The 27,257-nt window shown below is 40.4% G+C and overlaps 1 protein-coding gene across 2 annotated transcripts in view; it reads right to left on the bottom strand.

The window, feature by feature from the left end:
* LOC145391397 (phosphatidylinositol-3,5-bisphosphate 3-phosphatase MTMR3) overlaps positions 1 to 27,257 on the bottom strand; it is a 137,794-nt gene that overhangs the window by 6,813 nt on the left and 103,724 nt on the right. Inside the window, exon 17 of one of the 2 annotated variants that reach the window (XM_080266005.1) lies at positions 8,833 to 8,895. The exons of the other annotated variant lie outside the window; for it this stretch is intronic. Within the exon in view, the coding sequence (XP_080122131.1) occupies positions 8,889 to 8,895 (7 nt within the window). The 3' untranslated portion in view covers positions 8,833 to 8,888. Of the gene's footprint in view, positions 1 to 8,832; positions 8,896 to 27,257 lie in introns of those variants that run through there. 2 annotated transcript variants of the gene reach the window in all.

Below are 27,257 nucleotides of genomic sequence, written 5' to 3'. Positions count from 1 at the left end.
ATATAATTCGGGTTATCTGGTTACAAGGCTTTATTTAATGATTTAACTTTATTTAAGTGCTTACAAGTACAGTACATATGAGAACAGTAAATATTTAACTTACAAATACTGAACAGCACTGTGGAAAAAACGAACAAATAAAAAAGGCAATATTCTGACGCCTATCAGGTAAACTGGTTATAAGACTATTTCTTGCTTTAACGTTATTTAATAGTACTTTAAGTTGCACATAAACTTACCAGAACAGTACAGTACTGTAAATATTTAACTTACAAATACTGTGCTACTGTACTCGGGAATGTCTCACTCACTGAATAATTTCCCGCTTAGATCGTCACGTAATCAAAACAAACCGCGCGCTGCGGTGACGTTCGAGGATTTGATCTTTCAAAGGCCTCTCCTGCATTAATTTGTAGTTTTCATAATGGTTTTTTAATCTTACATTGTCTTATATGTATCCCAGCCCTTACCGTGTATAATTGCGAGCGCGTTCCGTGAGATCGTGTTCCGTGCGAGTTACCTGTATTACATCGGATAGTAGAGGGATTACTGTAGGTGCGCTAAACTCTCATGTGAGTGTTTTCTTACCCTAGCTCTAAACTTTACTTTCTGTACCGAAGCCTTCATTGCAAATATATGCCTGACAAATGAAAAAAATAAAATGCAGTAAAACAATATGGCCAATATCAACCATCATGGCTCTAAATGTAGACTTTAGTAACTGTACCACAAAGGCTTAAGCAATCACCCTATACAACAGCCAAATCCAACACAAAGCTTCTAGTATGACTGAAATACAGCACCATAAAAAAACTGCAGAAAAAGACAGAAATAAAAGCTCTTGACAGATGTAAACAACTAATATAAACAAATCCCATCACCTATGCTCTGTAGATTCAGTACAGTAATTGGATATGCAGACCAGTACAGACTGCATAGTACAGTGCTGTAATTTTTTTTTTTCACAGTTCAGCTAATGTACTAAAGTACAGACTATTTCTGTCTCTGAAACCCAACCAAGTAATTACAGTTCCACACTGAACTACTTAAAACTGCATATACACTCACAAAAATATCTGTATGCTGTAAGCACCATGCACTTTGAAAAAGATGACCAAAAAATCTGCAACTGCTCTCAAGATGCATATCTTTATCAGTAATGGTTACTGCACTGAATGCAAGTACACCACACACAACAATGTAATGTTTTCAAATGGAATCATTTCTTATTCAGGCATCCCAAAGACTTTGATATGACGAGCTATATTCTACTACTAGTCACATCCGTCGTCCCCAGGTGATCAGGTAGTTTTTTGTGAGGGCGTACAGTAGAATGTGCATTATACTGCCTGACATCATATTCTAGAACATCATCCAAATGGTTCCAATAAGTAAGATCTTGCAACCTCATGCTGACAAAGCATCACAATCATGTTCCTCCACATACAGTATTTACTCCATATCCTGGCACCTCATTCTTCAAATTGCTTTCTTCTTCCCATCCACCCACATTACATTGAATATAAATAATCAACCTGATTAATTTGGAAAGCAATAGCTTTAAGCACATTACATAACCATTTTAGACAGTTACTGGAATCATAAGAAATACACAGGCATACAACTACAAAACATGAAAATCATTAAGCAATTCATGAAAGGCAAATTAACATACAGTATAAAGAATAACTTCATCTAGTCTTTAATGTATTCCATTATCTCAAGGATTACTCAAGACTTTCCTATAACCATAACAATAAACTGAGATATTTCTATCATTTCCATGTACTACCTCATACCAGAGTACCTACAATGGAAAAAAAAAAAAAAAAAAAAAAAAAAAGGCAGAATGTGATAGCTGTGTGCTGATAAGCTTAGTGCTGTCATCAGCATGATACAGTACTGTACAGCAACAGAAGTGACTGAAATGAAATGAACTGAGAAGTAAATAATGTTGGCTAACAACAAAAACTGTATAAAACATTTGGAAGCTGTGTTACGTAAACATGGTAAAACATAATGTAAGATTAAAAACAGTTCACTACGAGAGAAAAATATTATCATCAACGCAGTATTCTCAAAAGTACAATGGACAGTTTTAGATGAAGAAGGCACTGTAGATGTTTTCAAGCTGTAAGTTGCACAAATGTGCTTTAAAACAACTGCACCCTAAAGCTGGAAATGGAATAAGAAACAAAGTACTGTACAAGAACTCGGATTTGGCAGAATGGGTCTTAGAAATACCTGTAAAATGCTGTACTGCTGAATGCCTTTACAATGTTCTTTTAAACAGTAAGAACACAATGAATGGACACACAAAAAGTATCAAAGGTAATTGGTGAAAATATGCCTTAGGGTGATGTTGAAGTTCATGTGTGGTGCTCAAGAAGCTAGTAATACAACATCTACATAACAGAGTTGTGGAGGAAAGGTGAAAATGGAAAAAGGGTGAAAAAGGAAGAGTTGTGAAAACAAAGAATGAATGAGAAGAGTTGGGAAACAAAGAAAGAACGAGATCTGGACACACAATCCTAGAGCAAGGTGTCACAGCCATCACCTCAGAAGGAGGAGGAAGAGGACGAGGAGGAGGAAAAGGAGGAGGAGGAGGAGGAGGAAGAGGAAAATGAGGAAGAGGAGGAGGAGGAAAAGGACGAGGAGGAAAAGGACGAGGAGGAGGAAAAGGAGGAGGAGGAAAAGGAGGAGGAGGAAAAGGAGGAAAAGGAGGAGGAGGAAAAGGAAGAGGAAGAGGAGGAGGAGGAGGAGGAGGAAACAGAGGAGGAGGAGGAGGAAATGGAGGAGGAGGAGGAGGAAACAGGAGGAGGAGGAGGAGGAAACAGGAGGAGGAGGAGGAGGAAACAGGAGGAGGAGGAGGAGGAAACAGGAGGAGGAGGAAGAAGAGGAGGAGGAAGAGGAAGAAGAGGAAGAAGAGGAGGAGGAGGAGGAGGAGAATAATTAATAATAATAATAATAATAATAAAAATAATACCTAATTTTAGTCTTACTGAGCAAATAACTGCTTAACATACACAGCATATACATCAGACCTTCAATTTATCAAACCCTGATATAGCAGATTTTGAATGGACTGAATGCCTCTGGGCCCACCGAACTCTTTTTTACTATACCTAACCTACAGTCAATAAATGGGGCACATCACACGACTCTTCCAAACTGATGGCAACGAATGGGGTAACTCACAACACAGTTGCCAAGGGTGCGGTTTTCCCACTCAAATGAGCTAGGTTGGAGATCTGCTGGCTGGAGTAAATGACATGCTGGGCTATTTGGGGGCTACTACTTCTGGCAGGACTGGGTGGGAGAAGAGTCTGTGGACACACTATATGACGTGATCGGCCTCAGTTTAGCCGCAACTTTGTGTTCAGACTATCGCATTCCTGTCTAAGGTTTCACAACTTTGCCAAGTGTTTTCCATTAAGAAAAATGGTAGTGCAAGCAGTGTACTACACAACCATTTATACAGATACAGTGCTTCCTAGCTTTTTTTTCCAACCTAGCCTGAAAATGCCCTCTCCCCATTATGACCGCTGAGTTGTAGTAACAGATTATAGTACAGGCAGTCCCAGTTAACAGGCAACCACTTAAAGAAAATTTGTAAATACGAGGTCTTGAAAATTCGACCACCGTCTGTTTAACGAGCACATAAAATCCCCTCAAATCCCAACTTACGAAAATTGATACGAGGGTCGCGCTGCAGCTGTCTGCCGTGTTTACCTAGCGCACTATTTAAACACGGCAGACAGCTGCAGCGCCGCTAGCTAAGAAATGAGTCGCATGCTAGCCCTGCAAGCCTCTTCCCACCTTATTTTCATAAACATTCATCCAGCCATCTTGCCCAGTCACGGTCGGCCTTCAAGCATGTTTTTTTTCTGTGTCTAGGATTACTGTATCACCATGCTAGCAGGCCTTGCTCCCAAACTCTATTTTTCTCGTAAGTTCTTCACTTCCTTTAACATGAATTCGGCTAACAAGCAAAATTCTTGCTCCCAAATACCTCGTAATTTGGGACCCGCTTGTAATATTGTACTGTACTAATCATGAGGTGCTATGACAAGGATGTGTAATAAGCTGCAAAAGAGCAATATCACAGGCTACGCTGGTGTGCAATGGGTATAATTTGCCTTTTAAGTACTAGAATATTATTTTTTTTTATGCGAGAGAAGGAACCAAAGGCTAGGAGTCCGCAAACAATTTCTTCCCCCCCAAAAAAAAAAGTGAGCCAAATTCAAGATCTGTTCATTTCGAGATGCCTGGGCACACCGTGTTTGAAAGACTGGAGATCATAGGAAGCTGGAAATACAGACAAAGGGAGACAGTTCCAGAGCTGACCTTTTGCATAAATGAAGGACTGGGAGTAACGGTTAACTCTTGCATTAGAGAGCTGGACAGAAAAGGGATGAGAGCTTGTTGCTAGATGGGCACTATGTGCCCGTAGCAAAGGTGGAGGGATGCAAGCAGACAGTTCAGAAGAGCAGTGACCATGGAAGTAGCAATAGAAAAGAGATAAAGAGGCAACAGTGCAGTGAAGAGACAGAGTTTGAAGGGAACCAGTAAGACTGAATTGGTAGAGAGGCGGCCTGCAGTCCTGATGGACCCAGGTTCGCATCCCGGCTGGGGCTGGGAACAGTTTAAGGATTTGAATTCCATAAAAAGCAAACTTTCCTGATCTACCAGATGACCCGCCGACATGTCGTAAAAATACCTCCGCTAATACCAATACACCAGTCCTGTATGAGACAGCCCTAGCATGTATTCAATATGGACGGTGGGTGTTAGCACCAAAGTGGTGACATATGGAGGTGTAGGAGGACTACTGGGCCTTGGGATAGGCTACTGCCCCCGAGATATAGGCCCTGATGCCTTTGCCCAGAGTCGAACACACACACACACACAAAAAAAAAAAAAAAAAAAAAAAAAGAGAGAGAGAGAGAGAGAGAGAGAGGAGAGTTCATGAGATGAAAAGCCACTGACTCCACCCTATTGTGAAGAACTGTATATGGGGAGCCTCCCCACACATTAGAGCTCTGCTCTACACAGGGGCGAATAAAACCTGTGTATAAAGTCAACAACTGTGCAGGGGTAAAGAAGGTATGGAGTCAGCTTAGCACATCTAATCTCTTGCTGCTGTACTTATTTATTTTCACACACATACTTGAAATCCCACCTTGGGATGGGATACCATTGGATACAATGGACTATCAGCTTTATCAGATTGGGCTTCCCCCCCAATCAGTTTGTTATAGCAAGAGTCTCATATATATACACACACACACACACACACACACACACACACACACACACACACACAAGCACACACACACATACACACACACATATACAGTATACATATATATATATATATATATATATATATTCAGTCAGTCATCATCCAATCCTACATTGAGCCATGAGAAGCATAGGTTCCTCGGGCTAGGCAAGTTGGTCCTGACATTAAAGATTGAAAGTGACCAGCCTCACTCAGGTCCCTGAGTGGCATTACATGAGCAACAAACCCCAACCACTCCTTGGATATAAACCTTCACCAGCTCAATCCAACTGGAGCGCTGTAATTACTCACTAAACCACCAGGCGCCGAAAATCAGTTATATGGTTACCATTCAGAGTAGTAAATGGTTTCCTGGTGTACAGGAAACCATTTGGCTTGTCACTCAGTGTAGAGTCACCCACAAGCAGAAGGAAAAGGAAAGAATGAAGGAAAGAGAGACAGAAGATGAAGGAAGGAAGAGAAGAAAGGGCAGACACCCAAGGCAGCACTGCACTGAGTGGATGGTGTGCGCCCCAAGGAAAATAAACACATTTTCATCAACTCTTCTCATTTAGTAACACAATTTACCCAATTTTTTTTTCCAATACATTGTCATCAGTGTCTCAGCAGAATCCAACAGTCACTTGTACAGTACAGTAAAGTACACTTCAGAACACTGGAAGCTGTACACCCATGCACGAGGAGAGGAACGGCAAAGATGGTGAGGAATTCCATGGCGAGGGAGGGAGGGTGTTAGAGAGCCACAGCAACACCAGAAGGCCAGCCAAGTTTTCGAGGGAAACCCATCGCAACATTGCCATGTAGCAGTAATAATGTTTTGGAAAAGACTTAGATTGCACTGTAGGCTCGTTTGTATATCGGCACCATGGCAGCAGAGGAATACAATGGAGAATGAGAGAACATCCACCTTCCTGCTGCCAGTCAATGAAAACTCTGAATTAGAATTCTCCCTCCCCTACCTTAGCCAATCAAAACTCTTCTACTCCTTACCACTGTATCTCCCCACCAACACCTTGTGAGCTGCTAGGCCCACGAACTGTCAATCTACCCTCCCCCTCTCACTTTCACGTTACAGTAAAGTATAACCCGATACCTTTTGTGTACTATATGAGTACAGTATTTCTTTTCTTTTCTTGCGATTATGGCTGAATGTTTCATGACAATAACTGTCTCATGCAGGATAATAATGTACTTTTAGCCAGAAGAAAGGGTTCTTCAAGCCGGATAGTGTCGAAGATTTTATGCTTACTGCTAGGTACCATTTTAATTCAGCCAATGGCTACACCAGATAATGTCATATACCAGGTAGTGCTGAGACCGATAATTGGGAGTTTACTGTTTAAAACAGTTATGGACCAGTATGTTTTGCGGTTAAGTTACAAATGTATTCATTGGTGCTAAGTCAGATGTGCTGCAGGGAAAGCTGAATAAGGATGATAAATGTATATTAAGCCACAAAACATCAATTTCTTTAACATAATAGAAGGGAATACTTCGTCTCAACACACGAGAATCATGAATCTACTGATATACCCGTATATGTTTGGCAGTTATTACGAGCGACTGAGCGCAGCAAGCAATGCAATCGAACACAGCAAAGCGATGTCTACTCTACATTCAACTGAGAAATGAGCGGCCCTACACAACCCGGCCCGGCCCAACACGACATGGCCCAATGGCAATGTTTTTCAGAGGCTCACAACTTTTCTATTATGTGAGACAGAGAAGAGATTTCTTCAGCAGGTAGCAGATACATTCAATAAATTTTGTTTTTAGCAATACAGTATATTTACTATAAAAAAAAAAAAAAAAAAAAAAAAAAAAAAAAAATCCAGTTTTACAAGGGAATGTACTGAGGGCTTCAATTGACATGCTCTACTATGAAATCGATTTGAAGCACAATGAAAGTGACAGATATGAGGTATGAGTTGTTTTTCACTGTCATGTACTGATTGCAAGCAACTGTGCATGTGTGTGTGTGTGTGTGTGTGTGTGTGTGTGTGTGTGTGTGTGTGTGTGTGTGTGTGTGTGTGTGTGTGTGTTGAGAGAGAGAGAGAGAGAGAGAGAGACCATGAGAAAGTAAATATTTTAGCTCATCTATTCTTCTTTTACTGTTCAACTACCTCACCAGAAATGCTGAAAGTTTACACCAAGATGAAATTATGATGACAGGCATATGTACAAACGCTCGCTTGCTTGCTCATCACACGCTCACAAAGTAAACTTTACTGGTAGAAAAGTACGGTATATCAACTTTAACATTCTAATATTTGCTGCAGTTTGAATCAGTGGCAATCACTCTCACATGTTTGGTAAATAAATCAATAATCAATTTTTTAAAAGGTTACAAAAATTTGCTGTTACAAGACCAAACAAGCAAGTTTCATCACCTGAGGTAGAAGACAGAAATAATTCATTCTACCACGACCCCAGGGCTAAATTTCCAAACAAAACACTTGTCATATCAATGCTACTGTGTCAAATAAGCTAAGACTTCAACGAAATCAAAGTGCAGTACAGTATATATAATACTGTACTGCCAAAAATGTGACTAACCTACTTCTATTACTACACATGTATTTACACTTAAAGGTATACAACACTGCATATAAGGTAATGTCAAAAAGTCAACTTTCAAACATATATGTAAATGTTTTTCTAAGCTGTGCATATCAAATTTGTAAGCTCTTAAAATCACATGGACTCATTTTCATCATATACAGGATCCAATATTAGTTACCATTTCCTCTCCTATCTCAATCTGCCTTAAAAGACAAATATTGTATTATTTACACCATGCTAAATCAGGCTTAATTCCTTATTAAACTACAACAATAAATGCTTGTTCATGAACTCCAATTCCTCCTCTTTTGTGACAATTAATTACTGAATGCTCTACTGACAAATATAATGAAATGCTATTTTTAAAAGCTATACAATATTAGCTAAACATGAGATTTTGGCCTTACGATGCAGCCCTTAGATGAACCAAACAGCCCCATATGAACTAAAGATGAGTCCTGGGAAAAACTTAAATATAAAAAGCACAAGCTTTCAACAACTTGATGTTTCTTGTTAATGTTATGTTTGGCAACATGCTGTTTGACATTATATCATGCTTTCTAGGATGTCTAGAAGTAGCATTCAATGCTGAGCAAGTTGGTGTCAGGCTACCAGAGGTCTACAAGTGTTGTAGCCAGGTCAGGGCCAGCAACAGCAACAGAGCCATGAATATATGAGTTTGGCCATTTCCAAGGAGGGGCTACATTAGCATCACTCTGACCAGGTCTTCTTGTCCACTAACACCAGGAACACTATCTCTACCTTATCATTACCTGAGGAAACCAATAATAAATTCTGTGGCTAAACACCGTAAGGTGTACAGTGTGATGCATTTTGAAGTGGCCTGAAAGAAATTCTACATTTAGTAAAATGTGACAGCATTATCATGGCATCAGAGGCCAAACTCCATGTATGCACGGCTCTGGCCAGCAAAAGCTACCAAAACCATTCACTCTGGCTCCTTACCTTCAGCTACTGAGATAACAGCAACGGGTACAATATCCTTCACAGTTCATTTGTGTCATACTCTGGAGGAGAATATACTATTTAAGTCAATAATAATTTACTCTAAAAAAAAAAAAAAAAAAAAAAAAAAAAAAAAATAGAAGTTACTGATAACAAACATTCAGCTCACGGCTCACTGGTGAAGCTATCACAGCTTACCACCTCAGCTAAGAAACACTACAAAATGGTCTGTCTGTCTGTTTGTCTGAAAAGCAATGAATGACCTAGATGGGAAAAGAATTTTGTGCACATCAAACATCAGTCAACCATTTACACTGCAATATTAAACAAACATTAACAGTAAAAGTCTCACAGGTGTAAACACATTAGCATTAAAACATAACTTTTTTTTTTTTTTTTTTTTTTTTTTTTTTTAAATAGAAAGAGCCACAGCATTCAAGATATGACCTTGAACTGTGAAGTTGATATGTACTGAGCTGGATGATGGAACAAGCAATGCAAGTGGCATATGAAGCAAGTGTTGTGTGGTGTCGGGAGGCTGTGAGTCATGCACACTAATACATCAAGATATTACCAAACATTCTACCAACACCTTCAATGTAGTGCTGCTCTCGGATGTCTGCCCTGTCCTCTCTTCCATCCTTCTTTCCTTCCATCTTCTTCTATCTTTCTTTCCTTCATTCTTTCCTCGTCCTTCTGCCTACGGGTGACTTTACACTCCCTCTTCTGTCTTTCATTCCTTCATTCTTTCCTCTTCCTTCTGCCTATGGGTGACTCTACACTGAGTGACAAGCCAAATGGTTTCCTGTACACCAGGAAACTATTTACTCCACTGGGTGGTAACCATATAAACAAATTCTAGTGCCTGGTGGTTTAGTGGGTAATTATTGTGCTCCAATCAGATTGAGCCGGTGAAGGTTTATATCCAAGGGGAGGTTGGGGTTTATTGCTCACATAATGCCACTCAGGGATGAGTGAGGTTGGTCACCCTCATCTTAAATGTCAGGACCAACTGCCTAGCCCCGGGCTTCTACGCTCCTTGTGGGGCAACGAAGGATTGGATGATGGATGGATGGATCTACCAACACTGGGTTCGTCTCATTCACACTTGCTAATGTCCTGCAAGGTGTAAGTTTAAGCAGATGTAACATTCCAGTCACAAATATAAAGCTAGAAAACAAACACATGTTATTACCCATCCCTGCCTCGGAGAGGCTGGGGATGGGTATTGTTTTCACTTTGTTTGTGTTTGCTTGCTTGTTTGTTTGTCTGTCTGTCTGTCTATCTGTTAACAACTTTACACGAAAACTACAGGTGCGATTTCAACTAAAATTACAGGAATGATGGGATATGACCATCTGATCACCTGATTAAATTCTGGGCCAAAATGGGCCCAGGCCCAGGCTGTAGGCCCAAAAATTGTGAAAAATAGATGAAGATGGGCAAAAATCGTTTTTTCGCCATAACTCCCTTCAAATTTGCCATATCAATATTAAACCAAAACCTAAAGAATTCTTGCATCTTCCAAATTTGCATCTTATAACATGCATCATTACATCAGAGGGGTTGCCTCCCAGTTAGCAGTAGGGAGATCACCATCAGGTGGGTCAGGCCTAAAATTTCAAATGGGTATAAAATCATCATTTTTCACCCAATTTACTCCAAATATGACTTGTGACATCTTTGACTAGATATCCTCTTGTGTTTATGAGTCAGCACTAAAATGACTGCCAGGGGTGGGTTTGCTGTGCCTTGGCACCACTTCTTATTTTAAGTGATACTTTCATTTCCACAATCAAAGTAGCTCTGTCCTACTGTGCTAACTGAAAAGATAAGGAAAACTACAGTGTGTGTGTGTGTGTGTGTGTGTGTGTGTGTGTGTGTGTGTGTGTGTGTGTGTGTGTGTGTGTGTGTGTGTGTGTGTGTGTGTGTGTGTGTGTGTGTGGGTGGGTGTGTGCAAAGGGAGCCTGATGTCTGCATTTGTACATGCATGTGTTTGTGTATGTGTATGAAGCCAAAAGCAGATCAGCCAAATGAGAATACAGACAGGGAAACAAGTAATCGACAGTATGTTCAGCCTATGACTAACCTCTAACCTCATACCATGCAAAGCCCAGTACAACACTGCTGAACTGAGAACATATGCTACAGCTGAGCAAGATACGGTACAAGTCTGTGCAAGGTCAAAGATCAGAGCCGAGAGTAAGGCTGACCAGGAATGTGAATGAGCTACATAGCAAAACAGATGTGTGGAGTGACTCAAGACATTCTAACAGCAGGCTCCTCACAGCTTAGAAGGAAAAACTACTGATTACCTTGAGTTTCCTATTTATCCAAGAAGTAAAGGAATGGGAACTGAAACAGGGTAAATACACATAAATTACTAGCCAGTTGGTATTAAATCAAATACAAGGCAGAATCCTAGCTATCCATACAGAACTGTGTTTGAATTCTAAGATCATCAAACATTCCCAAAAACAGAATATTCTTTTGAGTTTTCTCAGTTCAACATTGATACCGAACTAATATTCTTGTGTGTTTTCTCAGTTCAACATGATTTTGAAGTACAGTACAACTTTAGTAAAGGTACATTAGAAAAAAATTACAGCTTAAAACAGTAAGTGGAAAGTGCAATAAGCTTTAAGAAAATATACACTGTTTGCATAATACTGAAACAATGTGCTGCCAGATGAGATTTTCCTATTCTATAATTCTGAATAAACAGGTACGGTACTCTATTTGGATAACCAGACTTCCACTGTACAGTATGCAATATACAGAAAACTGTATACTACATGGAGAACTGGACCAATACTCCATATATTTTTAAAGCCAAATATGGTATTCAAAGACAACACTATAAGCAACAGAAATCTTTTACGCCTTTTTTCCTCCTAAGCACATGTAAAGATAGCATGGCTGTATACTTGGTCTTGCATAGCTTCACAGCTGTTTATATGTAACTCACTACTATCAAAATGATGAATGACAGAGCTGAACTGGTTCATGAACAGCAAAACAGAAATATAAATACAAAGGAGAGTTACTACTGATGGTGTCAAAAAATTTACACTAATGGTTAATATCTGCAACTACAATGACTGCTATTATAATCAGGAGCAATTTCAAAAACTCTACAGTTACACACATCCACTCGCATTTTTCAAAGCATAAGCAACTGCAAGTCTTGAACACCATGTGGAATCTTGAGATGAAACAACTAATAAATTAATAAAAATACATAAATAAATAGATGAATATGAATAAATAGATGCAATGGTAAAAATGATAATAATTTATCAAGAAAAATACATTAAACAAAATTAGAAAAAGGAAATCAGAGACCCAGAATACAATACAGTGATTCAGTATGTTGAGGCCTAAGAAAAAGGTCTTTGTAATTAAAGAACAGACCAGTGAAAATCAGTACAGTACAGTATATACTTGCTCCACTTCACTACAATTTATTCACAATTACACAAGATATTTCTTGGGCACTGTCTACATTTAATCCTTGAACTCAGTGTTCCACAAGCCATACAATGCACCCCCACAATATGTGAACTCAAACAGTGTGAATCACCTACAATGCAAGGTCAACCCAGAAAATGCTTATTTTTATCAAATGCAAAATCTGTAAATCAAACTTCCCAACATGCGAATCAACTGTATGATTCCAAGGCAAAAATGGACTTCCCACCATTACTATGAGTGTTGGGCTAGACAATGTGAGTCTGTCACACAAAGGCAGGTGGCTGGCAACAAGCCAGATTCAAAATGGCAGGCAGCTGGCAAGCCATCTGCATGCCATCTACCAACTTTCCTGGGTAAACAGGTACTTCTCCTTCATATTGTCATGAGAAAACCTGTCGTACCTCACATCCTGTGGTCTGTTTTAGCATCATAGCAGTACCCACCTGTTCATCATGGCCTCAGATACCCACCCCCCTCCCTTCTAAACAAGCCCTAAGTCACTTAAATAAAGGCACATAGTGTTCTATTTGTTGTTTTATTTGTTGGTCCAACTAGAAGTACTATTAGAAAAGGTATTAGCAGGGTAGAGTAGGCTGGAAGAGGACCCAAAGACCAAGCCCTGGGTGGGCTGCTCACCCCATACCATTTTTCCCATATGCAAACTCATAGAATGCAAGGGTTTCTATCTATCTATTGCCAGATGCCTCAGTCCCGTTTGGGGTGGCCACAAACAAATCGCCTCCAAGTCGCCCTGTCCCCCGCCATTTCACTGCCTTGCTCCCAACTCACACCCCCCTCTCTCATATACCTCTCCACCCCATCCCTCCATCTCATCCTCGGCCTCCCCCTCCCTCTTCCCCCCTCCACCTCACTCACATACACTCTCTTCGTCAGTCTTTCACCCTCCATCCTCTCCACATGGCAAGGGTTTCTGCCACCCATAAACTCGCATTGTGTGAGGGTGCACTGTACCAGTGAATGTTCTATTATCTATCTTCTTGAATGAATGCAATCTGTCTAATAATGATTTCTTTTAGCTCTAGCTTTTTAAATACTTTAGCATTAAGGCAACTCTCACTCGTGTGTGTGTGTGTGTGTGTGTGTGTGTGTGTGTGTGTGTGTGTGTGTGCGCGCGCGTGTGTGTGTGTGCATGAGCATGTGCGTGTGTGTGTGCGCGCATGCGCGTGTGTGTGTGCGTGCATGCGCGAGTGTGTGTGTGTGTGTGTGTGTGTCATTTATAAATGCTTCAACGTCCTTGCATGCAACGGACTTGGTCACTAACAGCAGCTCTCCCAGCACCTCGATCTCTGGGCACGTGGAGAGGATAGGTGATGACAATTGGGTGCAAAATGTGAGAAGTGCAAATGCTGGAGGTAGGGTTGCGATGGGCAGACCAAAAAAGACCTGGGACATGGTCATATATTGTGACCTCAGGGATAAGGGACTGAGTAAGGAGTCTGCCAGATATCAAGCAGCATGGAGGGCTGGTCTTTGAGAGAGCTGAAGTCAGTGAATGTACAGCGAGGTTGGATGGTGAGGAATTGGAAAATGTGAGTACGTTTAAGTACTTGGGTAGTTTGATGAGTAAAGATGGAGGTTTGAAGGGTGAAGTGCTTGAAAGGGTACAGCAGGGAAGAAAGGTTGCTGGTTCTTTGAAAGCAGTGATAAGAAACAGGGAAGTGAACATGGAAGTGAAAAAGTTACTACATGACAGTATTGTGATAACAACTCTAATGTATGGAAGTGAAGCTTGGATGTTCTTGGAAGGACACAAGTCAAGAGCGAGAGCAGTGGAAATGAGTTATTTAAGGGGAGCCTGTGGAGTCACATGGAGAGAGAGGCTGACGAATGAGGATATAAAGGAGCGTTGTGGTGTGGATGTGGATGTGATAGGAAGCGTTATGAGGAACACACTGAGGTGGTTTGGCCATGTGGAGAGGATGGAGGGTGAAAGACTGACGAAGAGAGTGTATGTGAGTGAGGTATAGGGGGGAAGAGGGAGGGAGAGGCCGAGGATGAGATGGAGGGATGGGGTGGAGAGGTATATGAGAGAGGGGGGTGTGAGTTGGGAGCAGGGCAGTGAAATGGCAAGGGACAGGGCGACTGTCACGAATCAATTCGCGACATTTCCCTTTTGTGAGAAGCCACGAACTATTAGTGGAAAACTCACTGTGTATCGCTCAGTTAACTGTTTCTCTCTCCATTTCGGAGTATACTTTTCAAAACATTCGTCACTTTGAAAAGTGACCGATTTAATGCACGTCACTAAGTGCTCTACTGAGCGATACAATTGTTTCTTTATCGTTCGCCCCTGCTTGCCTCAACCGTTAGCCACGCCTTCTTCCGGTGGCTTGTGCGTCCTGCCTATACATCATTTGAATTCAGTCTAGTTGTGGCTTTGACGGAGAGAGGTCCTGTGCTCCAGAAGTGTGAGAGAAGAGGTCGCTAGCACCCAGACTCCACTGAGACAGTTATCCAGTACTTCCATCCTTAGTTCAGCTTCGGGTGATACAAAGCATTCATCGACTATAGTATTTCCTTCTTGTATTTTGTAGTCTTAAGAGTTTAATTAAGGTGTTTTTTTTTAGGCGTAAGTATTTAGCTATTGCGTGAGTGAGTGAGTGCGGTCTCATTGATTTGATTTGAATTGTAACGTTAAATTTATTTTTGTAATCAATAAATTTAACAGTTCTTTTTCTTGAGCTTAATGTAAAGTAAACTCTTGTTTCATTTCTCCAAATTAAGCTTATTTCCCACATAGCTCCTAGCTTGCATAAACGTTTTGCTATTCATAACTGGTACTTAGACCAGTCTTGCTGTATTAACTTAAAATCCGTTGTGCCACTTAGGAGTTAAAGCATCGGCAAGAACCTGATGTTAGTATTAGTTATTTATTGTCAGGGGTGAAGTAACTTTCTCCAGAGGCTAACAGTACTAATTCAGCAATTGTGAGTAATTAGTCTCTGCTGTGTACTGTTGAGAAAGTTTATAAATTCTCGTTCTTAGAGAATCGTGCACAAGCCAGCGTAAAGTAATCGTTGCTTGATGTAGCAAGACAATCATTGTCTCTGCTCTTTAATATTATTGAATATTATTATCAAATTAAATAATACTTAACATTTACTTTTAAAAACCCAGTGATATTCATAAAAACCCTGTGACAATTGGCGACCTCATTCCAGGATATTAACTCCTAGCTCTAAAGCTATTCACGAGATAATGCTCACTCATTCATATCTAGGTATTTAAAATTAAAGTTTATAGGCACAAGTTTACTGGTGTTTACCGTTAATTTAGCAAGTGAATTTTTGCTTTATTAATCCCTAGAGTACTTAACTCTAGTTTATTCTTGGTAACGCCAGACAATTTTATTTGCTCCTGGGAAGTCGCCGTACCCATTGTGTTTATTATTGAGTCTTCCCAGTCATTTACATTTTTGATTTGGTTTTTGCCAGTTAACTAGATAAGACTGGTCACCACTAGCTTGTGTCTGTATTCTTTATTTGTATTATTAGCATTTGTTTGCGAAGCAGTCAGTACTCAGTTTCTTTTGCTTAACCCCTTAACCGCGGGGCGTCACTTTCGTGACGCTTGGGAGCAAGGGATCATACCGCGGGGCGTCGCTTTTGTGATTCTGTGTTATTTTGAATTCACCCGGGCTTCCAAGTGGGGGCTTGTATCATCTATCAGTACTGCCAATGTCCAACACTAGTCAGCACTCCTAATCTCATCTGTGCTCCCATCCATTGTTGACAATTTAGCCATTTCTCCCAGTTCTTGACTCCCCTCCCTACCCCCCCTCCATTACCCTATCCTCTCACCTGCCCGGCCGTGCTACGCTAAGTAAATCTTCCCTGGAATTTTTCACTGATTTCATCCATTGAAATAAGCCCTATGTCCTATTCTTATACCAAATACTGTAATATATACTAGAAAGAAATAAGGTAAGTGAGAGTGCCATACACCTGGAATTGGCTAATTATCACCTGACAACACCTCACGTGCACTCGTTCGCTAATTTTCGCTGTTTTTTTCCCCTTGAAATATGAGGTATAATCTATTTTCGTAATAAATATACATGTAAGGAGGGAAGCGAGAAGCCTAAGTGATATTTACATTCACCTGGAACTACCTAATTTATAAGGTATTGTCTAGATTTCCTGCCAATCATATCAGTGCTAGACAAAGCTGTTTCAAGATATAACATTGGTACCTCTGAATATATATCTCCTAAGTAGGCCTCTAATCTATTTTCGTAATAAATATACATGTAAGGAGGGAAGGGAGAAGACTAAGTGATATTTACATTCACCTGGAACTACCAAATTTATAATGTATTGTCTAGATTTCCTGCCAATCATATCAGTGCTAGACTTAGCTGTTTCAAGAAGTAATATTGGTAACTCTGAATAACCCCTAGCAGGCATCCACGCTGGTCCTCCATTATCAGTTCACTCTCATCATCCGAAGCGAAAGTACGTATGTTTCTTCTTGCTGACTTCAAGGCCTTTTTTCACCCCCAAGCAAATGGCCCTGTGACCTTTACCCCCTACTAAACCTCGTGTGGAAAGAGGTAAAGGGCTGACAATTGATAAAAGAGTGACTACAATCTTTCTATTGAGTAAAACAGTGCAAGTGGAATGGTAAATAATGTGTAAATAATGTGTAAACAGCAAGTGAAAGTAATGAATGTAAATATACGTGAACAATGGAAAATAGTTTTATAAGTTATTTCAAGTGACAGTGCACAACACAGTGTAAATAAAATAGAAATGTAAATAACGTAAATAAAATACAGAACGTAAATAGAAATGTAAATGAGTAGTATTATAAGAATAAGAGTATATACCCTAGGAGTAATGAAAGTGAAAGTTTCACTCTAGCATGTCTGAATGCTATGAGTTATGAGAGTGAAGATGAAAGTGACATTCACTCTCAATGCCAGTATACAGGACGAGAAAGTGAATGCTGCGTATTTTACTGAAAGAAATTGAATCCCTACAGTGACAATAAACTAATACTACTGAAGGAAACTTATGGATAAAGACTGTAGATATATATAAGTGTTATATAGTAATAGAAATATAAAGTGTGAGGGGTTTTATGAATAATAAATGACAGACTACCAAGAGCGAACTAGTGCCAGTGCGACGATCAGACGCGCTCGTAATTTCCATTGCTTTCACAGTGTTTTTTTTTTTTTTGAGTATGGATCCCAAACAACTTGAAAATTGTAGAATAGTGTTTATAGTGTTTGTATCTGGCTGTGGTAATCATATTACGGGTTGTCGGGAAGTGTAAAGTGGAGACTTCGTTACCCTACTTCAGAGGTCTCCACAAGTCCTACGGTAACCGACGAAGGCTCAACAATCATTCCAGGAGAAAGCTGAAGGTATGTGCCATAAGCATATGTAATTTTATTATTCTAGGACTAATAACTGATTTTTGGCAAATATTTTTTGAGAGTCTGTCGGAGCCCAAATAACCCCATGGCACACGCAAGTCATTGGTAAACAAGCCCGCGGTGTAGGGGTTAATAAGCTAGCGCCATGGCAGCCAGTGTTTATGTACAGGAAGCCAAAGCTATGGGTCTCACAGACCCAGAGAAAATACAGAGTTATGTTCTCTCCCGGTTTCATTACGAGCAAGAACGTGAGAAAGATGCTCATGAAGAGCGTAGAATCCAACGCGAACACGAACGAGAACAGCGTGAGGAACGCGAAAAGGAGCGCGAGTACGAGCGAGAACAGCGCAAATATGAGCGTGAACAACGAGACAAAGAACGAGAACATGAACGTGCCGAACGTGAGGCACGAGAAAAACATGAACTTGAAGTGCTGAAGCTCAAGCGAGATTCCTTGGCTTCAGACACGTCTGGTGCAGTTGGTCCAAGCTCCACGAGCGTTCTCCCTGCACATGTCCTGGCGACCCCACGCATCAAGCTTCCTTCATACAAGGAAAGAGAGCGAATCGAGCCGTACATAGCTCGTTTTGAGGACATGGCAGACATGTATCAACTGGATGAGGCAGCTAAGCGGCTTCAGTTTCTTAGCCTATTTGAGGGCCCTGCCCTCGATATTCTCCACAGAATTTGTGGAGACAATCTCACATATGAGATGATGAAAGCTGCACTCATTAAGGCGTATGGTCTCACAGTAGACGACGCCAAAGTTCAGTTCATGCGAGCTCGTCTCCAAGACAAGGAGACAGCTGTTCAGTTCCTTGATCGTCTCACAGCTTACTTAAATGAGTGGATGGAGAAAGATGAAACTCCTTCCACGCGTGAGGCGATAATTGACCTTATGCTGCGTACACAGCTAGAGAGGTCATGGCCTGCTGAGCTCATAGCACAGCTTAAGATCTGCCAGGTGAAAGATGCCAGCCAAATGGCAGAAAAGGCTGATGCATTCTTTACTGCATACGGGTATCAAGCTCGTAAGCAAAACACCTGGAGCAGAAAAGATACTGCCAAGTCTGGGAAGCCGTCTCAGACTGAATCCCAGCACCAAGGCCGTTCTCAGAGTAATGGCCAAGGTCCAAAACCGCAGTGGAAGGACCAGGGGCAAAACACTCAGAAACCTGAGTGGAAGAGGTACAACAAGTACCCTAATCAGCAGCAGTATCAGCCACGCAACCGACCGTCGGGACAAACTTTTTCACCACCAGCTCAAAAGAGGCAGGAAGCGAATGCAGCCTTCATTCCTCAGCAGCAGCACGGTGGTCACGTCTCTACCAGTGTGGGTACTTCCCCACAGTTCACTAGTCCCACAGTGACAGTGAACCCCCCTCCACAGATGGCCAATGTTCCATCTCCTTATAATTCTCAAGGCACAATGTTTGCCGCATCAATTCAGCAGCCTCATGAGTGGCTAGCTGCTTCCTCCACAGGCCCCACCACAGGTGACAGTACCTTCCTTGTTCAGCCAGGGTTTGTGGGAGGCATTCCTGTGAAGGTCCTGAGAGATTATGGTTCCTCAGGTTGCTCTGTCAAGCAGAGTCTAGTTCGGCCTGAGCAGTATACAGGTCGACAGATCCATGCAAACCTTATTGATGGATCAGTGAGATTGTTCCCTGAGGCATGTATCCAGGTGGCATCTCCATTTTATACTGGTATGACACTCGCAGTTGTCATGCCAGAACCTTTATTTGACCTCATCATTGGCAATATTAATGGAGTCAAGGATAGTTGCTCCGATGACGCTACTCAGACTTCGGCTGCTGCGGTAACACGAGCCATGGCTGAGGCTCCAGACTGTGTCACCCCAGTGATCATTGAATCGCCGCAAGATCTGATGTGTAGTCAACTTGTTGTACAAGAACAACATTCTGACCCGACACTTGCTGTCGTGCGGAACAAACAAAAGGGTCGAGTGATTAAGTATTCACGGGGAGGTCGAGCCAAGTTCCTTCGCAAACAAGGACGGCTCTACCGTGAGTCACGAACACCCGAGGGCGAGGTTCGATTGCAGTTTGTCGTTCCCGCCAAGTACCGCCTAGCAGTGTTACAATGGGGTCATTGTTCAGCCTCAGGAGGTCACATGGGCAAAAGGAAGACCCAGGGCCGTATCCGAGCTGACTTTTTCTGGCCAGGGATGGGACGAGACATAGATAGTTTTGTCCGTTCCTGCAGTGTGTCTCAAAGTAACACCACTAATCAGGGGCATGCCCTTCCTGTGCCGTTTCTAACCACACCTGTAATCTCTGAGTCAGTTGAGAGACAGGGTAGTGGTAATGTGGGTGTAGACCTGATGTCTCACCTACTAACTGCATACTAACTAGCAACTGTTGTATGCTGGGTCCCGTAAGACAGGCGGCCTCAGAGATTTGAGTAATCCAAGGACCAGCCTGGTTCCCAGTTAAAAGTGTAGACCAGACATCTCACTCGTTGGCCCTACAGGACACAGTATATCCAGGGCTTGTACATACATGTATACCATAAGTTAAGAGGGAAGTTTGAGAACCCTGCAGAGACAGTCCGAGGCTGTGTATGAATTACCTTGTGGAACGTCTCGAACTGTGGGCCTCTCTGAGGATTCCCGGAGAATGCACATTACCCACATGAGTGTTCACACCCACGGTGGGTGTTAAAACGTGACCTGCCCGAGATTGCGTAGCGATTTTCAGCTTCCTGTATTAGTCGTAAGTGTAGAGTTAGGTTAACCAGTAAACCGCCCGTTCTAAGCAATTTGTGAATTCAAGAACTGGCATGTTTCCTGGTTAATAATGTTAGGTTAACTAGTAAACTGCCCGTTCTAAGAGATTTGAGTAATTCAAGAATTGGCACATTTCCTAGTTAATAAGCGTTAACCAGTAAGCTATAAGGGTTCTAAGCAATTTGTGAATTCAAGAATTACGTTTCCTGGTTAATAATGACATAAGTACTGATTGCTAGGCAGAGAGAGAGAGAGAAATAACAGTTTTGATGCTCCACCTTAATTCCTTTCACAGGTGTAGCTGGTGGGTGCAGCATTGCCGTGCAGATCAGCTGGTCGTTCCTGTTGCATGCTGCCGCCCCTTCTCTTCTGCCTCGTCATCATTATTTTACTATAAATTTGTATTTGTCATTTTACACGTAGGTACAGATACACTACAACTGTCACACCTACACCGTGTATTACATACACTACACTACATAACAATTAGTTGTTAATGTAAATGTAGCGACTTTTCGCTCAGTTTGACCTGAGTACAGGATTTTCACCGTCGTCACGGAGTTTTTCCCTCAAGCTTGCTTCTATTAACGTAAATACGAGGTTTTTTTGCTCACTGGCGACTGCGACTTTCTCCTGTAGCAGGATAGCACACACACCACAGTGTGAATCTTGTGTGAATGACTTAGGATGTGTACATATATATATATATATCCACAAATTTTTTCCCATAAGGAAAAAATTTAATTTTGTAGGGGCGTAATGTCACGAATCAATTCGCGACATTCCCCTTTTGTGAGAAGCCACGAACTATTAGTGGAAAACTCACTGTGTACCGCTCAGTTAACTGTTTCTCTCTCCATTTCGGAGTATACTTTTCAAAACATTCGTCACTTTCAAAAGTGACCGATTTAATGCACGTCACTAAGTGCTCTACTGAGCGATACAATTGTTTCTTTATCGTTTGCCCCTGCTTGCCTCAACCGTTAGCCACGCCTTCTTCCGGTGGCTTGTGCGTCCTGCCTATACATCATTTGAATTCAGTCTAGTTGTGGCTTTGACGGAGAGAGGTCCTGTGCTCCAGAAGTGTGAGAGAAGAGGTCGCTAGCACCCAGACTCCACTGAGACAGTTATCCAGTACTTCCATCCTTAGTTCAGCTTCGGGTGATACAAAGCATTCATCGACTATAGTATTTCCTTCTTGTATTTTGTAGTCTTAAGAGTTTAATTAAGGTGTTTTTTTTAGGCGTAAGTATTTAGATATTGCATGAGTGAGTGAGTGCGGTCTCATTGATTTGATTTGAATTGTAATGTTAAATTTATTTTTGTAATCAATAAATTTAACAGTTCTTTTTCTTGAGCTTAATGTAAAGTAAACTCTTGTTTCATTTCTCCAAATTAAGCTTATTTCCCACATAGCTCCTAGCTTGCATAGACGTTTTGCTATTCATAACTGGTACTTAGACCAGTCTTGCTGTATTAACTTAAAATCCGTTGTGCCACCTAGGAGTTAAAGCATCGGCAAGAACCTGATGTTAGTATTAGTTATTTATTGTCAGGGGTGAAGTAACTTTCTCCAGAGGCTAACAGTACTAATTCAGCAATTGTGAGTAATTAGTCTCTGCTGTGTACTGTTGAGAAAGTTTATAAATTCTCGTTCTTAGAGAATCGTGCACAAGCCAGTGTAAAGTAATCGTTGCTTGATGTAGCAAGACAATCATTGTCTCTGTTCTTTAATATTATTGAATATTATTATCAAATTAAATAATACTTAACATTTATTTTTAAAAAACCAGTGATATTCATAAAAACCCCGTGACAGCGACGAGGAAGCGTTTTGTTTGTGGCCACCCCAAACGGGATTGAGGCGTCTGGCAATAGATAGATAGATGTAATCAAGCTACTCTGTTCCCTCACAACTTACTGGTGAATGCTGAACACAAATAATTAGTAAATTAAACAGAGCATTTTTTTTTTCCCCCCTAAATATCCCTTGCCACATCATGGTGCGCATTTAATGGTGGGAAATACAGCACTTCAAAGTAAAATATCATTAACAACAAACAATGGTTTAGCTAGGATATCAAGCAGCCCAGGGGAGGAAATTACTTTACATAATACTCACAGGAGGAGTGCATAAAATAGTTACACAGCAGTGCTTAGTGTTTTGATGTACAGTAAATAAGCTAGTCTTTTCTTAATAAGTGTTATATATCAATGTATCCAGACAATGTAAAACAAAATAATATGTCACCATGCCCATCATTTCATGCTCAGCAGTACAGCAATGATTAATGTGTTAGTAATTTTGGATCAAACTTCCTTGATTAATCATTGTGGTATGAATGTCAATGCATACAAAGTTGTCAAACATCAACAAGGTCAAACTAATTAGTGCAACACTTAAAACCACTAGAAAATAATATCAGCAAAAGATCAGTCTCTCAATATACTGTACTCACAGTTCTTGGTACACCAGCACAAAGAAGACTTGCAAAACCAAAGCCCAAACCCTAATATACCCAAACAAGAACAAGACATGTAGGAATAAAGACAACTTTATCCTGTAATTATAATTGGATCCTGTGCAGTGAAACCATACACGTGACAAGTGCATAACTTTATCCTGCACATAACTGGAAATTCTACTGCTTAACAAACTCCCCAAGTAATATAATCAGTAACCACAAACAGCATTGTTAAAACGGCAATAAATTAACTAGGTAGCGAGAAGAGACAAATTTGGTCTACTGCAAGTAGTACGCCTGCGTACATATACTCTCAAGACAGACTAATCAGGCATGCTATCACAAGGCATCACTAAAGGCCATGTAACTAGGCAAAGGTACTTTCTGATACAAGGATATGTCTTTAATGTTAGTGGAAATACTTTGTGCTTCATTTATAATCCAATGATAAATATGGATGTAAACTATATTAATTACTTTAAGTACAATGCAACTTCTATTGCATCATTTCTTCCAGTTACCTACACTCATTAAATGGTATCCACCCATCCATCCATCACTCAATCTTAACTGCCCCATCAGGGGAGCAGAGGTCCTGGGCTACACTATTCAGTCCTGATATTTGAGGTACGTGACCAGCCGCTGTCCTCTGAATGGCATTCTGAGAGCAATACACCACAGCCATCCCTCAGATTCAAAACCTTACAGGCCACATCCAGCTGCAATGCTGTAACTCACTAGACCACACAAAGCATCCAACTGTTGGCTATATGGTTACCTCCCAATTTCATGGGTTACAAAAGAGGGACAACCACACATACTGTATATTATTTATAGGTTCTAGTAAAATCTATAAAGATTATCAAATTATAATTTAACTACACTAGCATCTGACATAAGTAACACACACACACTGACGAGTTTTAAGGCAACGTTACTGCTAAATCTCCACCTGCTTTTAATGGCATCAAGTACAACAGAGAAACAAAACAGTATGTGAAAGCCTAACATACTAACTTTCTACTCTTAAAAAATAAAAATATGAATGGGACAGAATTTTTCTCTATCTGAATTACTATCATCACCATCACCGTCATCCTACTCCAACTTCCTGCTACTTCAACAAGACAGTCAGGTTCCAGATTCATTACCAATTTCATCTTCCTAATCCTATTTCCCACCTAATATGGAGGTAGGATGCACACACACACACACACAAATGCAAAGTAGAGAACTATCAATATCCCTACTGTAATGAACCAAATAATCATCCACACATCTTCTAAGCCTGCAAAATCGTGGCTCCACACGTAAGTGAAAAAATACATACAGTACTTCATTTACTCTGCCTGACTCTCAAGTCTCTTCAAGCAGTTCCTCAGTGTCCATATTTCATTTTCACCTACATTTCTTTACCACATCAGGCAATCTCCATGGTCATCCATTACTGTACAGCTCCTGCCTTCAATCTCACCTACATATAACTTTACCATTAACCAAATCACAAGTACTGTCTCAAAGTGACCATACCTCCTTGGTATATACTCCTCAGTATACTACCCAAGGAGGTAAACATCTAAACACAAACACTATACCATCCAAGGAATTTAAACAGTATTATGGAGGTCCCATTTTACCTAAGTATACCACTACAACACTTCACTAACTTTAAGGTAAACTTATCAAAGAGTCAAGACATAAGGAGAGACCTCCAATCGGCTTAGCCTCTGGCCATATTACTCGAAGTTAATCAGGGAAAAGGGAGTCTGAATGCAAATGGTGAGGGTATAAATACAAAAAACAAACTATCAATCCACTGTTATTAGTAATTATTAGCAATATGGACTAAGGGCCATTTTACAGGTAGCACAGGAGACTTCCCAGTCCCTCCTCCTTAGAAATTTATTATCCACCTTACACCTTTCTTTTTCTTGTATGTTACTCATACCTGTTTAATATTAACATGTGCTTGCATTAGTAATACACAAGAGGATAATTAAGGTATGATATACAAAATAAATCACTGAAGAAGAAATGAAATCTCCCATGCCAACTAAGAATATGACCCAAAAGCAGGGATCAAATATGATGGACAAGTTAGCTATACCTCAGACTGGTCGCCTGGCTGGATGCTAGAACAAGACGACCCGCTGAACCAAAGGGGAAGACAAGCCAATTATTTAGTTAACCTCTTCATAACAATGATGTAAAATTCATTACACTCTTGCTACCTTTACACTTTTTTTCTTTTTTGTTTGTTATTTTTTTCTTTTTTCTTTTCAAGAGAAATTTTTAAAAGGAATGGTTAGATAAAGCCTTCATAACCCATTTAGTTATACAGATCTTCCTCAATGTGAATAAACTCATCAGATGGAAGCATGAATAAAATATTTACTACGTCATCATACTGACAGGGTTAACATTAACTACTTAATGTCTTCACTATAATATGCTGCCCACAAAGCTGAATAAAATAATATGCTAGCATAAGAAATGGAAATAAAATTATCATCATCATAAATAAATAAAAAACACATTACTGGACTTAAGGACTTAATGGACTGTTTCTAACCCATTCATTGCAAGATATCTCCCCTTGGTTTATCGAAATAATTGGGTGGTAGCAAGAATGAAAAAATACAGTACCAGATGACACTGTCCTGCAAGGGCTAAAAACACACTACTATCCAAATCCCACTCATCTACCCACTTCACTAATATCTTCCTAACATTGGGGAACCCCTCCAATACAGAGAAGGTGGTCATGACACCAGTCTCCTTCCTGTGTCTTGCCTTAGCTCTTTCACTCTCTCAACATATCATCACTGCCAATCATCATTCTCGTCTTTTTCCCATCTAAATGATCAAGGAAGAAAAAAAATGTCTCTCCTTCAGATCGCAACTTGGTCACTGAGTCACCACAGGTGAGGGTTTGATACCATAACCCACACACAACCCACACTCTTCATTCTTTCCCTATATTCAAGTCTAGGAATAGCTCGACTTGATTAATACCGTATGCTGCAAACATTGGTATTCATGCCTACCTATTTGATACTGGTACCTGTATTCAATAATCTTCAAACTGACTCCCGAGGTATTATTCTTTTCCTGCAATGATGTACCTGGCATGCAATTTTTATTATTAAACGTGTTGTTGCTGTTGTGACCCAGACTCATCTGGACGAGAACCTTGTGGATTGTACAAAACTAGCCGCTTCAACCTGGTGCTCCCAGAGATCTTTTGTTATGTTGAAGGACTGTCAGTGCTACTATAAAAAAGTGCATGAGGTGAGTATGTTGTGATGTGAAAGGGGACACAAAGGACACTTAGAGTTGCATTTTGTGTCATTATGGTAAAGGTGACACAATGCAACCTCGAAATTTTGAATTTCTATAGTTCAAAAACATCTAAAGTTCAAATACAATAATTTATGAAATCTTTCATCTTTATTTTCCAAAATTAGCTCACAAAAGACTGCAGACTCTCACAACCAAAACTGACTTATCTAGTAAAGGTGACACAATGCAATCTCAAAATTTTGAAATTCGATAGTTCAAAAGCATCTAAAGTTCGAATACGATAATTTATGAAATCTTTCACTTTTATTTTCCAAAATTAACTCACAAATGACTGCAGACTCAAGCATGTAAAATTGTCTTATCTGGTAATGATGACCTCTGCAGACTCAAGCATCTAAAATTGACTTATCTAGTAATGACGACCTTAATATAAAGCATCTGCTCACCCAAAATAAGTTTTCTTTCCTTGTGGTTAAGAAGCTCCATATTCTCTGATTCAGAGTAAACATATTCAGATTTCACCATAACCGTGGCTTCAAATAGGTGTCCCAGCTTTGCCAATTAGTGCAGTGCTGTGAAAAAGGTATGTAACAACAATCCAGCCACAAGCACGTAGTGTGTGCACGTGTTGTGAGACAGTTGTGGTAATGAAAACACAACCATGTATGACATGAAAACATTAAAGTACTGTACTCAGAAGTTCTGTAAAGACCGAAATTAGAGTAAATAACTATCTGTGCATGTGTTTTCAAAGACAGTGATGGCATTAGAAACACGACAGTAAATGACATTACAAAGCAAAGTGATAACATTTTAAATTTCTTTGCTAAGTGATACCACAGTAAATATCCCTTAACCATGCAACACCACTTGTCGGATGTCATTAGCTTACGAATTTTACTCAGTTTTAGCATAAGCATGATTGTTGGTATGCAGCAATCTCCTAATATATTTCTGTTAGACAACTTGTATCGCTGTTAAACCACTGTGCATTCTATATTTAAGTAGATTACCATGGTGGTAGGTGGT

Source organism: Coenobita brevimanus, chromosome 18 (assembly GCF_032717465.1).
Source record: "Coenobita brevimanus isolate Jiangsu-jjx chromosome 18, ASM3271746v2, whole genome shotgun sequence".
In the NCBI taxonomy this organism is placed as follows: Eukaryota; Metazoa; Arthropoda; class Malacostraca; order Decapoda; family Coenobitidae; genus Coenobita; species Coenobita brevimanus.
Note: the sequence above shows the minus strand (reverse complement) of the source record. Positions and strands in the feature narration are given on the sequence as shown.